The 16,965-nt window shown below is 50.2% G+C and overlaps 1 protein-coding gene across 3 annotated transcripts; it reads right to left on the reverse strand.

Moving 5' to 3' along the window:
* Positions 1–2,983: 2,983 nt before the first annotated feature.
* Nrsn2 (neurensin 2) lies at positions 2,984–8,980 on the reverse strand. 3 transcript variants are annotated; one of them, XM_070006983.1, is made up of 3 exons: positions 8,900–8,980; positions 5,895–6,089; positions 2,984–4,520 (listed from the first exon to the last, which is right to left on the reverse strand). In XM_070006983.1, exons 2-3 carry the CDS (start codon positions 6,081–6,083, stop codon positions 4,098–4,100), a joined length of 612 nt encoding a protein of 203 aa, XP_069863084.1. In that variant the 5' UTR covers positions 6,084–6,089; positions 8,900–8,980; the 3' UTR covers positions 2,984–4,097. The 3 variants fall into 3 exon arrangements, with proteins under 3 accessions (XP_069863084.1, XP_069863083.1, XP_069863082.1); XM_070006982.1 differs by having other exon boundaries at positions 5,895–6,107; positions 8,900–8,956; XM_070006981.1 differs by lacking the exon at positions 8,900–8,980 and adding an exon at positions 7,469–7,700.
* Between the last annotated feature and the right edge of the window lie 7,985 nt (positions 8,981–16,965).

Genomic DNA, 16,965 nt, shown 5'->3' on the forward strand with positions numbered 1-16,965 from the left:
ATTTAGTGTTTCCACTCATTGCATTTTTTTCCCTTTTATTGTGCTGGTACTTCAACTCAGGGCCTGGGCACTGTCTCTCAGCTATTTCACTCAAGGCTGGTGCTCTACCATTTGAGCCACAGCTCCACTTTCAGCTTTTTGGTAGTTTATTGGAGCTAAAAGTTTCATGGACTTTTCTGCCCAGGCTGGCTTTAAACTTTAATCCTCAGATGTCAGCCTCCTAAGTAGCTAGGTTCCTGGCTCAGATAGTAATGTTTTTAAACCAAAGCCTTGCATTAAGTCTTAGTTCTGTAGCCCGAGAAGTCCTAAAGCACTGTCTGACGGGTGGATCTAACTCTTGGCTTTGCATCAGCAGGGCTGTGTCCATGTGGCCCAGCAAGTATCCACAGGGCCTGCCAGAGCAGCCATTGGAGGTTCATGCAAAAATACATTCACCCTTCCCATATTCCATCATTCCTTTGCTTGTCCTCCCTGCCTCCCTTCTGTGCGTTCCCTGGCTCCCCTCCCTCCCTCCCTTCCTCCTCCCTCACAACCTCCTGCAGCCAGCAAAGCTGCCAAGCTCCCCTACCTTCTCATACACAGTGCTGGGTGTGAGCTGAGCTGTCAAATCCCCCCAGCTCCTCCCTGCTGAACATCTGGCCCATGGACTCTGCTCAGGTCCACACCCCAGAGGACATCCTGTTTTCATTCTTCTTTTTCCTGCCTTGACCCTGTGTCCCATGGCTGGATGTTTATGAAATCCTCTGAGTTCTTCCCTCACCAGGTTCCTGATGGCCTGGTGCCCAGAGGTTGCTTTGGAGAGGCCAGGCCAGGAAGCTCCCAGCAATGTTGATGCCAAGCCAGGGTCCTAGGGCCACGCACAGCAGAGGGTGAACCTGTGACAGACCCACACAAAGCTGCTGCTCCTACAAGGACCTGACCTGTCTGAGGCCACAGGGAATTGTGTGTGCTAGGGCACATGTGTCCCTCACGGGACATCTATGTGGCAGATGACAGGTACACATCACTGCCTACTAGAGTAGGACCAGGTTTAGACCTCATCAACGTGACACTCCACTTCTCAGAATCTGGTCTTTACTTGGGGATAGTAAGTGCTCAATAAATGTAACTGCTTAAAGTAGCAGAGGAAATGCAACTACACAACAGATCCGCCCTTCCCACTGTTTACATGTCTAGATCTACAGACCTCATCCTAATATTGTGTATATGTGTCTGTGTGTGTGTGTGTGTATGTTGGAGTTGGGGCTTGAACTCAGGGCCTGGGTGCTGTCCCTGAGCTTCTTTTGCTCAAGGTCAGCACTCTACTACTTGACAGCTTCACTTCTGGCTTTTGGGGTCGTTGACTGGAGATGAGTGTCATGGACTTTCCTGCTGGAGCTGGCTTCAAACCTCGATTTTCAGATCTCAGCCTCCTGAGTAGCAAAGGATTATAGGTGTGACCCACTAACACTTGACTTTTTTTTTGTTCCCAATGCATTTTGGTGCACACCCAGGCAGGTAACAAACTTATTCCAGAACTTGTGCATGAATACATTGCTTCACACATGGTTACATGAATACTAATATTCTCCATTTGCTGCCAACAATGTACCCCTTGCCCATCCCAAGGGACTTCACTCTCTCCAGGAGCAATGTTCCTGGGACCAATGCCCTCAGAGACACCCCCCACCCCGTTCACTCCAGCAAGGGTGAGGTAGGTTATCCCCTGGGTCAGTAGGAGGCCCCCCAGGGAGTTGGGTGCACAGGCTCTTGCATTAAAGAGGTGGAACAGAAGGCAAACCTTCAGAGGCCTGGCTATATGTTTAAACAGGCGGTTGGCTAAGATAATCTTTCAGTCCTGAAGGAGGTCAGGGAACTGACCAATGGCTAACTATGGAGGAAGACCCAGCAGAAGAAACAGCAGGAGGCCAGGTTGGTCAGAAGGGAACAGGTATGGTGGGGAATGGGTGACAGGACAGTCTGGGACCGTGGAATTGAAATCCAGCCTCCAAGTATATGTAGTTGAAAACACATGCCTGGAATCTGGGAGCCCACCGACCTCATCAGCTGATGTCAGGGTTAAGTGAATTCATGCCGGTCCTCATCAGCTGATGTCAGGGTTAAGTGAATTCATGCCGGTCAAGCACTGAGAACACGGCCTGGTCCATGTTAACAGGGGTCAGCTGTTCTGGTCCTGAGCACCTCTTCTCCACATTCCTCTCCAGGTAAGAGATTTCCTTCCCACCCAGGGACTGGAGAGCAATGGCCCAAACCAGCCAGCATGTAACTCCACCCTGCAGAAGCTTGAAAAGGACACCATCTATTCATCATTAGCTTCAAACCTGTAAATCAAGGAAAATAACCCTCTTCTTAAAGGGTTATCTTGTGGAGTATAGTGGCTGACACTTGTCATCCCAGCCTTTCAAAAGGCAGAGATCAGGAGGATTGTAACGCAAGGCCAGCCCCCAGCAAAAACTCAGGGAGACCCCAGTATCAATGTATCAATAAGCTGAATGCAATGGATCATCTGTTTTCCTATAAACAAGATCATAGCCCAGCCTGCGGCGAAGTGCTATCTCCGAAGTTACCTAATGTAACAAAGGGCTAGAGGAGTGGCTCAGTGATAGAGTGCTTGTAGCAAGGGTAAAGCCTTGAGTTCAAACCTGGTACCACAAGAGAGGCAAATGAGAAGCAATAAACTTATACACAGATTAAGGCACTCTTTTTTTTGTCAGTTATGGGCAGGACCTGGGCACTGTCCCAAATCTTTATCACTCAAGGCTGGTAACCTACCACTTTGAGCCACAGATCCACTTTCGGTTTTCTGGTAGCTAATTTTTTTCTTGCCTGGGCTGGCTTTCAACCATGCTCCTCAGATCTCAGCCTCCTAAAGTAGCTAGGATTACAGGCGTGAGCCGTCAGCACCCAGCTAAAGCACCCTTATAAGAGTATATGTATTTCTTTCCCCCTTCTCCACACTCCAGGAAGAAAGAAGCAAAGGCAATATCCATCCCAGCTGTTTATTGAGGGAGAGGAGGGATGGAAGGAGACACAGGGCACAAAGACAATGGGTCTGGCCTAGTGGGGAAAACTTGAAACCCTCTGGAAGCCTCAGGGAATGAAGAGACTGGGAGGGATGAGATCCGTGCTCCCCCCAGTGGCAGAGAAAAGAGATGCTGCCTCTGTCTGGCAGCCTGTAGAACGAAGGGCTGGGCTTTCAGGACAGCACATTTGTCAAGGTCGGGGTCAAGGTCAGTACCCAATGGCATTGGTGTCCCAAAGGGGTGGTCTTTAAGGGACAAAACATCCCACTTCTTATATTTCCTGGCTCTTAGAGATCATTTATATTTGTACCCAAAGTATCTTTGCAGTCACCTGGGACCATTAGGTTAATCTCTCTCACCAAACTAGTCCCTGGCCCCGAGGAACCAGGAAGTTGCCGCTTCTGTCCCCATTGCAGATGGTTCCACAATGCTCTCTGAACCTGGGACCCCCCCCACACACACACCTGTCAGCCTCCTTCACCTGCACACAGAGGGGGTGGGGAGGGGACTAATTGCCCACAATGCACTGGACTGTGGAGCTCCATGCCACAAAGCAGGAGAAAACACCATAAAGAAGGTGAATGTTTTCATTCTCTGCTGGAGGGCAAGTCCAAGTGGGCCTGTCCTGCGTGGTGGCATCCTAGTGGATGAGAACACCACCACCATCTTTGTCTCCGGAGGGAACTGTTTCTATCACACGGAGATAGAATGTCACACACAGGAATCCCCTCCAGACCTCTCACAGTAGAGAAGGGAGGAACTGATCAGAAAGGGCAGGGGCTCAATCAAGGTCACAGACAGGAAAGAGTGGGGAGAGGCTGAGGGAAATGTTCTCTGCCACCACAGGGCTTGGGGTGGGGGGAGTCTGGGGAGGCATTGAGAGAGGATGGGGTCTTGGATGGTTGGGATCCTATTCCTGGGGAAGGGGCTGGATTAGGCCTCCAGAACTGATCCAGAGTTGGGCCTTCTGGGGGCTTGGATAGAAGGGTCCTGCAAAAGGAGAAGTTGGGGGGATGAAAGGGGAGTGAGGTGTGCTGGGGAGAAGGCTTCGGGCTCCTCCTCGAGCTTCTGTGCTCAAGAGTCCCGCTTGGGCTGAATGGTCTGGACAGAAGATGGCCCAAAGGGGCTGGCAGGTGTGGAGAACCAAGACTGACCGCTGGCATCACGGAAGATGGGGGACAGCTGCTCGGGCTCATCCCTGAAGACTTCCACGTGGCTGTCGGCTTCGGTGTCCAAGGGCTCGGCCTTGGGGTCCTGGCTCATCCAGCCGGTCATGGCCCAGAAGAGGCAGGCGGCCAGCAGGATTCCGGCTGCCCCGCAGAGTGCCGTGCCTGCCAGACGGCACATGCTCAGGGCCCGGTTGTAGTCGGCTGCCCGCACATCCAGCGTGGGAAACCTGCCATCGCTGACCGTCTCCATCTTGGGGGGCACAGCATAGCCCGTGGTCAGGGCTGCTATACCCAGCAGCAGGAGTAGAGTCCCTGAGGACAGGCTGATCTGGGGAGAGGCAGACAGAAAGGAGGCAGCAGGGTCAGCTGGGGTTCCCTGCTAAGGAGCCACTTGGATCCTACTTGCAATAAAAGGCAAACTCTTTTTTGTTGTTGTTAGTCATGGGGCTTGAACTCTGGGCCTGGGCGTTGTCCCTGAGCTCTTCAGCTCAGGGCTGGCACTCTACCACTTGAGCCACAGCGCCACTTCCAGTTTTTGGAGTGGTTTATTCAAGATAAGAGTCTCACGGACTTTCCTGCTCAGGATGGCTTTGAACCGCAATCCTCAGATCTCAGCCTCCTGAGTAGCTAGGATTACAGGTGTGAGCCACTAGCATCTGGTTTCCGTGAGACTCTTGTCTCCAATTAACTATCAGAAAACCAAAAGTGTAGCTGTGGCTCAAAATAGTAGAGCTCTAGCCTTCAGCAATAAAGCTCAGGGATAGTACCCAGGCCCTGTGTTCAAGCCCTATGACTGATCAAAAGAGAAAGAGGGGGTGAGGGGGGGGAGAGAGAGAGAGAAAGAGACAGACAGAGAGAGACACAGAGAGAGAGAGACAGAGAGATAGAATGGGAATCAGAGATCACACGTGGGATTCGCAGAAACAATCATGGAATCCTTCCTTGTTGGTTTGTTCTGGTTTGGTTTTCTGAAGAAGGATCTTGCTATGTAGCCTAGGCTGACCTTGAATTCACAATCCTGCTTCAGTTTCCCAAGTGCTGGGGTTACAGGTTACAGGTGTATACCACCACACCTGACTCTGTTTGGAATCTTGAAGCCTCTTAATTTTCTTTTCAAAACCAATTTGCTGGGATTCTGACTAGAATTGTGCTGATCAGGTTGGGAAGAAGTGACTGGACAATATTGAGTCTTACTACCCAGCCAGGAACATAGAGTATCCTTCCTTCCTTCAGTCCTAGGCTGGAGCAAAAGAGCTCAGCCAGAAACATCCAGGCTCTGAGTTAGAGCCCAAGACTGACTAAAAAAAAAAAAAAAAAAAAAAAAAGGTGGGGGAGATGGGGAGGCGAGAGGGGGAGAAAGATGGGAAGGGATAGGAAGGGGAAACAAAGGAGGAGGCAACAATGCTTGATAAAAATTGTACTCATTATCCTGCCCATGTAATTGTAACTCTTCTGTAAGGTATTTTCACAATAAAAAAAAAAAGGGGGTTGCATTTCTGGATCAAACTTTACCTGCAGACCCTTAATCTCTTGCCTCTCCTAGAACATGAGCTTTATTGTTAGAACTTGTTTGAGCTGGGTTTTCTGTTGCTTAAGTGTGCAGGACTTCTTACTACATCATTATCTGTTTTTGTTTCTGTCTTCTGAGTCCTAAATCCAGTCTTATGTCCTCATAAAGCCACAGGAACCCCTCTGGCCTTACCTTCCAGCACAGTGAGGGCCAGGGTTGGCGGGGACACAGGACTGGGGGTCCTTCAGGGTCGTCGCTGAGAGCAGTTCCTGCACAATCTTCATAGAAGAGGTGCAGATAGGAGCGGACTCCGTACCACTTGCTCTCCTCAGCATTGCTGCCATGGCTACAAGCACAGGAACGGCTGCAGCTCAGCATCATGGATCCCTGTGGGCACAGATGCAGCTGCCAGAGGGTCAGTGGGAGCCTTATTTTCCTCTCACCCCGAATGGCCCACCCTCATGAGCCAGCCAGGCCTTCCAGATCTCTCTCTCCATTTCCCTGAGTACTCTGAATGAGCAGATCCCTGAGTGCTTCGCCCAGTGACCAGTGAGCCTTGTGTGAGCTTACTGTGGAGGTCACCCTGTGCCTGGAATGTGGGACTCTAGATCGGAGCCCCAGGCCTAGCACTTTCTCTCACTGTGTTTAGTGCTGACTAAGGGTAGCTCCTGGAATAATTACTGAAATTTCTTTGCCATCATTTCCATTCTGAACTCTTGGTTGCTCCCTAGCCCAAAAGTGAAAGATCCTATGTTTCCCTCCCTTCAGAGCCTCTCCTAGGGGGTATTATCATAGCTGACTCTTGCTCAGTGGGCTGAAGTCTCCAAGGCCCAAAAGGATTTCTCTCCATAGCCTCCAAGGATTTAATCATTCCATAGAAGGTGAAATTTAAGGGCCCTCAGAATTAAGGGATGCTAGACTTACAGAAAAAGAACACTTAAGGGTGCTGGGAAGGTGGCTCAGTGGTAGAGCGCTTGCCTTGCATGCATGAGGCTCTGGGTTCGATTCCTCAGCATCATATAAGCAAAAAGAAAAAAGCCGGAAGTGGTGCTGTGGCTCAAGTGGTAGAGCGCTAGCCTTGAGCTGAAGAGCTGAGGGACAGCACCCAGGCCCAGAGCTCAGGCCCCACAACCGGACCCCCCCCAAAAAAGAACACTTAAGAACCCTTTGAAGAACCCTTTGTTCACAGACCAAGAGCCTGAAGCCTGGGGAGTGGGAGATCTGCCTTTTAGGGCTCAAACCAAAGCCAGGGGAAGGGACTGGGCTCTGTCCCCACCCTCCTGCATCAGGGCCTCAGCCTTTGCTTTTTTTGGGGGGGGGTCCAGTCGTGGGGCCTGAACTCTGGGCCTGGGCGCTGTCCCTCAGCTCTTCAGCTCAAGGCTAGCACTCTACCACTTGAGCCACAGCGCCACTTCCGGCTTTTTTCTTATGTGGTGCTGAGGAATCGAACCCAGGACCTTGAGCATGCAAGGCAAGTGCTCTACCACTGAGCCACCTTCCCAGCCCGGGCCTCAGCCTTTGTAAGCAGATTCCAACAAAATAAAAAGTGTGCTTGCTCTGAAGGGTAAGAAGCATCCCAGCCTCTCTCCCTGCCAGTCAGTGTGGCTTTCATTCCTGCCTAGAGACACCGGCACAGGCAGCACAGAGAACTCCCCTACTACACACACACGCACACACACATACAAAGGCAGGCATACAGACACACACCACAAATACATATGTAAACACACAGATGTACACAACATATTAGAGATACATGCACATACATTTGGGAGTGTTTCTTGGAAACCCTCCAAGTCACACAAGTACACAGCCTTCCTTGCTTGTCAATAAAGCCCGTTCACCGATCGAGGCTTTCTATCCTCTTCTCTTCATAGTTGAATGGAAGGAAGAGGAAAAAGGGGAATGTGTGTATGTGTGTGTGTGTGTGTGTGTGTGTGTGTGTGTGTGTGTGTGTGTGTGCGCGCGTGTAGTGATAGAGCTGGAAATGGCAGGAGCTAAAGAAAGACTGAGAAGAAGGAGGTGGCCAGAGGGTTGGAGCAAGGATCAGGTGGGGAGTGGGGGCGGAGCCAGCGCGGCGGGGGAGGCGTGGCCACTGAGGTGGAAGAGGGCGTGGCCTGCGCGACGGCTGCCCCAAAGCAGATGCGCAGGGGATGCCGGGTGCAGAAAAATGAATGAGCGCCCCAGGGGCGATCTGGGAAGGAGCAGCAAGCATTAATGGGAGACCTCAGGTTAGGGGGGCGTAGAGGGGACTGCGGGAGGGGGGGAGTGTGGGCTCGAGACAGGCGCTCCCCTTTAATTCACGGCTCACCCGCCCCAAATGTATGTAATCAATCAGTCTCGCAGCCTCGGGAGAAGGAAGGTGACCTTGACCACGTTCCCCTGGGCCTGGCCCCGCCCCCTTGGTCTGGGCCCTCCCCCTCAATTTTAGGGTTGCCGGGAGGAGTCTAGCGGGTGAGAGGGGAGGCTAGGAGGGAGAGGATGCTGAAGATCCCGCGGGTTGCCATGGGAACCGCAAGGGAGGTCCCTCGCCCGCAGCGGGGGGGGGGGGAGGGGGGAAGGGCTTGGTGGAAAGGAAGCGGGAAGAGGAGGGGGCTGCGGCGTCGGGGTGGGGGGTGCACTGCGGAGGAGGAGCAGGGAGGAGGTGACGACCCGAGGGCCTGAAGATGGGTAGAATTTGTCGTCTCCGCAGCTCTTGGTACTGTCGTCCCAGATAGCCCCCCACCCACCCCCGCCCACTCCTGAGCCCTACGCTGCCCAGGCGGGGAGAAGAGGAGTCCTTCCCCGCCGGGGGTGGCCCTCCCTACACCACCATTTTTTCCCTCTAATCTGAACATGCCTCCTTTAGACGAAATTAATTACGACCCTTCCCTAGAGGGAAACTGAGGCAGGGCAAAGTAGACATGGGGATTTCGACAGGTGTAGGGGGATCTGGCTTTTGAAGCCTCGCCTAGGTCCATGAACCCTGCGGTGCCGAGGGGCGCTAGGCCTGATGCTGTCCCGGTCCCCTCTACTTCCCTGGGACCCCCCCACCCCTCCCCGCCCCCCCCCCGACTTCCCCGAGCCCGAGGCCCGGGCGCAGACGTCCTGCCCGAGGCGGGCCAGCCGGAGCCGGTGCTCTGGGAGGAGGTGGGGCTCGCTGCAGCCGCAGACACCGCGGCGCAGGGGTCGGGCGCGGAGCGGGGGGCTGAGCTCACCTATCCGATCCGCCTGCTGTTTCCGGCGAGCGAGCAGGAGCTGGGGCTGGAGCCCGTACACAGCAAAAGTGGGTTTGCTTCGCGCCTGCGCCGCAGTCCCGGGCGGGGGGTGATATGGGGGCGGGAGAAGGAGGGGGCGCCCGCCTCCCCCCAGGGGCTGGCTTTGCAGATTGCCTTCTCAGCCAGCACCGGAACCTTTCCTGAGCCCACTTCTCTCTCTGAGACCCCAGGCTTCTCATGGAGACCCCATAGCCCTTACCCCTCATGTAGGGCCTGGAACTTGACACCCAAGTTCCCACCACCCCTCGGCCCCACCCCGCTTATCCCCTCCTGAGCCTCCATCTCCTCACTGTACCCCCCCCCACTATGGAATCCTGCACCTCCGCTCAGAGCCCCCCCCCCATCACAGCCCCAGATCTGAGCACTTGCTCTCACAGCCCGACCACCCTCCCAGGTCCCCACATCCTCGGAGCTCACCGCTTTCTGCCCCATTAGCACCTCTGGAAAGCCCTCTCCTCCAGGGAGGGAAGTACCCCCCATCCCTCACCGAGGACTCTCGACAGTCCTCTACGATCTCTCCATGTCGTTTCCTCTTTGAGTTCCTCTTACTCTAAGGTGGGAGTTGGAATGTGGGGCGATGAGGGAGATCTTGGGGAGTCTCACCCTCTCCCCTTTGGAAAGAGCCAATATGCCTCTTGGACTCTGCACCCAGCTTACCCCAAGTCTTGGCCATGCATGCCAACTGCCATCTCTGTGGAGAGTCAGCCATTGCCAGGCAGCGGCAGCAGCAACTTCATGCCTGTCCAGTTGCTCACACAGTTGCTGTGTGATCCTAAGAAAGCCACTGTATCTCTCTGGAATCTTACCAGAAACCATAGCACACAAACAAGCCTTCATGCATGTTTGAACAACTCTTCTGCCTTTCCCTGTTCTGGAGGGGGGTGGGAGGTGGGGAGGGGGAGAAACAGGGAAGAATGAGGCCTGCAAGAAGGGGCTGCTTGGGACTGAGTAGATGGCTCAGTAAATATTTACTGAACACAGCCACAAATGCATGATGCTCTTCATGTATTGAAGTGCTTTATGTGCACTACAGTGCTTATTTAACTGCCTGTGTTGGAAGAAGACACTCCACCACGGAGGAGGGTTGAATGAGTTTCTAGAAGTGATGGAGAGAGATGAAGTCAAGTGTACAGGGGGATGGGCCGACCTTGAGCCAGCAACAGAGGACTCTGGTGTCCTCTGGGAAGGAGGGAAGCTTCCCACTGGGAAGAGAGGCCGCGTGATAGTTGTGAGCTGAACTCTGGAGGTGAAGAGATCCAGGTGTGAATCTTGGTTCTGCCACTTGCAGCTGATGTGGTTTAGCCACTCAGAGCCTCAGTCTCTTCTTTTTTTTTTTTTGGGTCCGGTAATGGGGCCTGAACTCTGGGCCTGGGCACTGTCCCTCAGCTCTTCAGCTCAAGGCTAGCGCTCTGCCACTTGAGCCACAGCGCTACTTCGGGCTTTTTTCTTTTTGCTTATCTGGTGCTGAGGAATTGAACCCAGGACCTCAGGCATGCAAGGCAAGTGCTCTACCACTGAGCCGCCTTCCCAGCCCCCAGCCTCAGTCTCTTCTATAAAAAGGAGACAAATAATTTATCTCTCAAAGGGGTTCAACAGGCTGGGAAGGTGGCTCAGTAGAGTGCTTGCCTTGCATGCATGGGGCCTGGGTTTGGTTCCTCAGCACGACATAAATAGAAAAAGCCAGAAGTGGCACTGTGGCTCAAGTGGAAGAGCGCTAGCCTTGAACTGAAGAGCTGAGGGAAAATGCCCAGGCCCAGAGTTCAAGCCCCACAACCAAAAAAAAAAAGGGGGGGGTTTCAACAAATGAAATGAGACATGCATGTAATGAGAGGTTCAAAGCTCTTGGCATAGGCTCACATTATTACGATTATTCATTATTTTATTGCTAAGTAGCATAGATATTAGTAAGTGGCATCTGATAACTTGAGAAAAACGAGGCGTCTATTTAGAGGAAGGTTGTAGTTCAGCAGGTGTCAAAGGGTATCATAAAGGAGATAAATAAGTCTAGGCTGGACATGTCCCACCTGTTGTCCCAACTATTCAGGAGGCTGAGGCAAGAGGATCATTTGAGTCAGAGTCCAAGACCAGCCTGAGCAACACACTGAGACACTGAGACTCTGCACCCCCCACCACCAAAGAATCCACATATATGATTCCATTTAGATGAAATACCTAGTTGGCAAGTCCAATTGGAGGAGGGAAAGCGGGGTGAGCTCCTGTTTATAAGATTTGTTTTGGTGAAGAAAATATTCTGGAAATAATGATGGTTTACAGCACTGTACATGCATGAAATGTTACTGAAGACAAACTTTGTATTTAACTACAATTTTTTTTCTATTCTCAGTGCTTGAACTCAGGGCCTGGATAGTATCCCTGAGCATCTTTGTGCTCAAGGCTAGCACTCTACCATTTGAGCCACAGCACCACTTCTGTCTTTACAGGCTCACACCTGTAATCCTAGCTACTCAGGAGGCTGAGATCTGAGGATCGCAGTTCAAAGCCAGCCCGGGCAGGAAAGTCCAGGAGACTCTAATCTCCAATAAACCACTCAGAAAACCAGAAGTGACACAGTGGTTCAAGTGGTAGAGCACTAGCCTTGAGCTGAAGAGCTGAGGGACAGTGCCCAGGCCCAGAATTCAAGCCCCACAATTGACACACACAAAAAAAGTCTCACAGACTTTCTTGCCTGGGCTGGTTTTGAACCACAATACTCAGATCTCAGCTTCCTGAATAGCTAGCATTACAAGTGTGAGCCACTGGTGCCCTGCTTTTACTACAATTTTTTTATTATTTTTTTATATTTTTGGTCATGGGCCTGGGTACTGTCCCTGAGCTCTTCAGCTCAAGGCAAGTACTCTACCACTTGAACCACAGAGCCACTTCCAGCTTTTTTATGTGGTGCTGAGGAATAGAACCCAGGGCCTCATGCATGCATGGCAAGCACTCTACCACTGAGCCACCTTCCCAGCCCTACTACAATTTTTTTTAAAGGGGAAGTAGACCATGTGCGGATGGCATGCACCTGTAATCCTAGCTGCTCAGGAGGCTGAGATCTCTAAAGATCATGATCCAAAGCCAATCTAGGCAGAAAAGTCTGTCAGATTCTTATCTTCAATTAACTACCAAAAAGTCAGAAATGGAGTTGTGGCTCAAAGTGGAGTGGTAGTTCAGGAACAGTGCCCAAGCTCTCTGTTCAAGTCTCAGTATGGGAACAAAAAAAAAAAAGGGTTGGAGTAACAGGTAATTGAACCACTCACATTTACATGTGCTGTGATAATTAATCTTCTTCAAACATACGAGAAAAGAACTTAAAAATAGTTGGATTACACCAGGTACCTGTGATTATCGCCTATAATGCTAACTATTCAGAAGCTAAGATCTGAAGATCAAGGCTCTAAGGCAGCCCAGATAGGAAAGCCCATGAGGCTCATCTCCAGTTAACTACTAGAAAAGGCTGGAGGGCTGGGAATGTGGCTTAGTGGTAGACTGCTTGCCTAGCATGCATGAAGCCCTAGGTTCAATTCCTCAATACCACATACACAGAAAAAGCTGGAAGTGGTGCTGTGGCTCAAGTGGTAGAGTGCTAGCCTTGAGCAAAAAAAAGCTAAGGAATGGACTGGGAAGGTGGCTCAGTGGTAGAGCGCTTGTATGCATGAGACCCTGGGTTCGATTCCTCAGCACCACATAAGCAAAAAGAAAAAAGCCAGGAGTGGCGCTGTGGCTCAAGTAGTAGAGTGCTAGCCTTGAGGTGAAGAGCTGAGGGACAGCGCCCAGGCCCAGAGTTCAGGCCCCATGACCCGACCCCCCCCCCCAAAAAAAGCTAAGGGACAGTGCCCAGTCCCTGAGTTCAAGCCCCAACCCCCCCAAAAAATTGTGCTTTTGGATCACAAGATGAAGGGGCCTGGCAAATATCTCAGTGATACAATATATTTATGGCACGTGCAAGATTCTGGGTATTGTGCCTCAGCACCAAAACAACACAAAAAAGAACAGAGCCAGGTGCTGGTGGTTCACACCTATAATCCTAGCTACTGTGGAGGCTGAGATCTGAAGATGGTGGTCCAAAGTCACTCTGGGCAGAAAAGTCTCTGTGAGAATCTTCTCTCTAATTAATCACTCAAAAACCAGAAGTTGAAGCTGGGTGCCGGTAGCTCACACCTGTAATTCTAGCTACTCAGGAGAGTGAGATCTGAGGATCTCGGTTCAAAGCCAGCCCAGGCAGCAAAGTCCAAGAGACTCTTATCTCCAGTAAACCACCAGAAAACTGGAAGTGGTGCAGTGGCTCAAACGGTAGAGCGGTTGCCTGGAGCTGAGGGGTGAGGGACAGCGTTCAGGCCCAGAGTTCACGTGCCACGACTGACAAAAAACAAAAGAAAATAAAATAGAAGTGGAGCTATAGCTCAAGTAATAGAGCAGTAGCTTTGAGCAAAAAAGCTCGGGGATAGTGCCCAGGCCCTGAGTTCAAGTCCTACAACAACAACAAAAAGAACAATTTTAAGGTAGAAAATGAAGGGAGGGGTGACATTGTCTAAAAAGAATTGTACTCATGGGAGGGGGTTGGGGGGCGGAGTGGAGAGAAAGAGGGAGAAAAATGAGGGAAGGGGTAACAAGTTAGACAAGAAATGTAATCACTGCCTATTTATATATCTGTAACCCCTCTGTACATCACCTTGACAATAAAAAATTTTTAAATTACCCAACTTATGAAGTGGTAACCCCTCTGTATAACAGTTAATAATAACAATAAAGTGGTTTTTTTTTGTTGTTGTTTTGCTTTGTTTTGGACGTCTTGGGTCTTAAACTCAGGGCCTGGGCGCTTCCCTGAGCTCTTTTGCTCAAGGCTGGTGCTCTACCACTTTGAGCAATGCTACTTCCCATCTTTGAGTAGTTAACTGGAAATAAGAGACTCACAGAGAGTTTTCTGCCTTAGCTGGTTTTGAACCAGGATCTTCAGATCTCAGCATCTGGAGTAGCTAGGATTACAGGTGTGAGCCACTGGCCCAGGCAACAATGAAGTTATTTAAAAACAAACAAACAAAAAACAAAACAGCACAGAAAACTTCATCAATTTGTGAAAATGCTCCAGGGCAAAGATTAAAGGTATGGCCACATCAATTTAAAATTTTCCCTTTCTATGGGTTAAAGTACCCCAGAGGTAAAAATCAAAGTGAGAGGTTGGAGTGTAAAAAGCTTTCAGTGAAGAATTGCTCATACAATGACTCAGGTGAATGAAAGACTGCAGCTGCAGAGCACATTAGAAGTGTGATTTTGCACCTGTTGCTCTGGAGAGCAGCTATTAGAATAAGAGCACACTGGGGTAAGAAAGCTGACTAGAAACAACACATTGAGCAGTATAGCCAGGTACACCTCAGCCTGACACTGAGGCTTGAGCTCAGGGCTTTGAAACTAGCAACATAACAAGCACTGTCTCAAAACAACAGGTGTGGGGATTTGACTCAGTGGTAGAGCAATTTGCTAGCATGTATAAGGGCCTGGGTTCCTGCACCCATACCAAGAAAAATAAAAAAGCAAACAAACAAACAGGAAAAAGCAATTTAGATTGTTAATCTAACTGGGCACTGGTGGCTCACACCTGTAATCCTAGCTACCTAGGAGGCTGAGATCTGAGGATTGCAGTTTGAAACCAGTCTGGCAGGAAAGTCCGTGAGACTCTTATCTCCAACTAACCAGCAAAAATCCAAAGTAGAAGTGTGGATCAAGTGGTAGAGAACCAGCCTTGAGGAAAAAAGCCTAGGGAAAGTGAAAGGGATCAAGCCCCAGTACCAGCACACACACACACACACACACACACACACACACACACACACACACGCTCAATGGCTCACACCTGTAATACTAGCTATGTAGGAGGCTGAGATATAGAGGACTGTGCCTCAAAGCCAAACCTTGCAGAGAACCCCCCAAGATTCTATCTCCAAGCCAGGCACTGGTGGCTCACGCCTGTAATCCTAGCTACTCAGGAGGCTGAGATCTGGGGATCACTGTTCAAAGCCATCCCAGGCAGGAAACTCCCCGTGAGACTCTTTTTTTTTTGGTCATGGGGCTTGAACTCTGGGCTTGGGAGCTTTCCCTGCACTCTTCAGCTCAAGGCGAGCGCTCTACTGCTTGAGCCACAGTGCCACTTCTGGTTTTCTAGTAGTTTATTGGAGATAAAAGTCTCACTGACTTTCCTGCCTGGGCTGGCTTTGAACCGTGATCCTCAGATCTCAGCCTCCTGAGTAGCTAGGGTTATATCTCCGAGAGACTCTTATCTCCAATAAACCACTAGAAAACCAGAAGTGGTGCTGTGGATCAAGCGGTAGAGCACTCACCTTGAGCTGAAATGCTCAGGGAAAGCATCCAGGCCCAGAGCTCAGGCCCCACAATCGACAAAAGAAAATAAAAAAGATTCTATCTCCAAACAATCCAGCAAAAAGAGGCACTGGAGATGTGGCTTACGTGGTAGAGCACCAAGAGAGCTCCCTGAGTTCAAATCCCAATACCAGAAAAAAAGAAAATTAGTTACATTGTTAAAGCTGGGTGTGGTAAGCACATATTTGTAATCTCAGCACTTGGGAGGCTGAAGTCGGAAGATCCCAAGTTCACATAATGAGTCCCTGTCTCCAACAATAACAGTTTCGGGTGGTGAGGTTTATTGGTTTCATTTGATTTTGGTGGGGGGAGGGCAGAGGAACCCAGGGCTTTTGCACTCCCTAAGTACCTGTTCCACCTAGCCCAGCCCTTGGGTGTGGTTTAAGTACACAAAATGAAAAGAGTCAAATGAAGTAGAAACCTAAGAAATCACAAGCCAAAGATTTCGTAAGCATGAGCTGGTGATGGTCTCAGCCTGACTGGTCCTAATCACTAACACCCATTAGGATAACTGCTGTCCAAGAAAAAGAAGAAAAGAAATATTGGAGAAATAGAGAAACTGGAACTCTTTTTGTTGTTGTTGATCATGGGGCCTGAACTCGGCCTGGGCACTGTCCCTCAGCTCTTCAGCTCAAGGGTAGAGCTCTACCACTTGAGCCACAGCACCACTCTGGCCTTTTCTGTTTATGCGATGCTGAGGAATCGAACCCAGGGCCTCATGCATGCGAGGCAAGAACTGTACCACTGAGCCACCTTCCCAGACTGAAACTGTGAACTGGTGAGTGTAGAATGGTACAGATGCTATGGAAAATGGTATGGTGATTGATTCCTTGAAATATTAAAATCAAACAAACACCTGTGCTACAGGCTGGGCATGTTGGCTCACACCTGTAATCCAGGCACTCTCAACTTTGGGGCAGGAAGATCAAGTTTTCAGCCAAGCTGGGTGCTGGTGGCTCATGCCTGTAATCCTAGCTACCCAGGAGGCTGGGATCCATGGATCATGGTTCAAAGTCAGCCTGGGCAGGAAAGTTCATGACACTCATCTCCAAAAGCCAGAAGTGGCGCTGTAGTTCAAGTGGTAGAGTGCTAGCCTTGAGCACAAAGGAGCTTAGGGGCAGCGTCTAGGACCAGAGTTCAAGGCCCAAGGAAAAAAAAAATAAAGAGGAAAAAAAAAATGTGTTGGAGGTGCATGGAGCTGATCTACTCAATAGTGTGACTATATTTAATGCTACTGTATGATATGTCTGAAGTGATTAAAGTTATACATTTCATTATATGCATTTTACCGCATTTTTAAAAATCAAAATGTTGGGGGGGGATGAAGTTGTGGAGATGGGAGGGAAGGGATGGTAGGAGAAAAACAAAGGAGGAGGCAACAATGTTTGATAAGAAATGCATTCATTACCTTGTTCATGTGATTGTAACCCCTCTGTACAGTATTTTCACAAAAAAAAAAAAAATTAAAAAAATTAAAATGTTCTTTTTCCTTGGGGTGGGGTGGGAGCAGTCCTGGGGCTTGAACTCAAGGCCTGGGCACTCTAGCCCTTAGCTTTTTCATTCAAGGCTGCTGAGTTCTACCACTTGAGCTGCAGCTCTAATTCCAGCTTTTTGCTGGTTAACTGGAGATAAGA

Source organism: Dipodomys merriami, unplaced genomic scaffold (genome assembly GCF_024711535.1).
Source record: "Dipodomys merriami isolate MVZ:Mamm:240054 unplaced genomic scaffold, mDipMer1.0.p SCAF_7, whole genome shotgun sequence".
NCBI classification, from domain to species: Eukaryota; Metazoa; Chordata; class Mammalia; order Rodentia; family Heteromyidae; genus Dipodomys; species Dipodomys merriami.

What these genes read in the sequence shown, in the direction of transcription:
- Nrsn2 (XM_070006983.1), bottom strand. Translation starts at nt 6,083, where the DNA reads ATGATGCTGAGCTGCAGCCGTTCCTGTGCTTGTAGCCATGGCAGCAAT. An exon ending in GGCCCTCACTGTGCTGGAAG is followed by an intron (nt 4,521 to 5,894) that starts GTAAGGCCAGAG and finishes GCCTCTCCCCAG; the next exon opens with ATCAGCCTGTCCTCAGGGAC.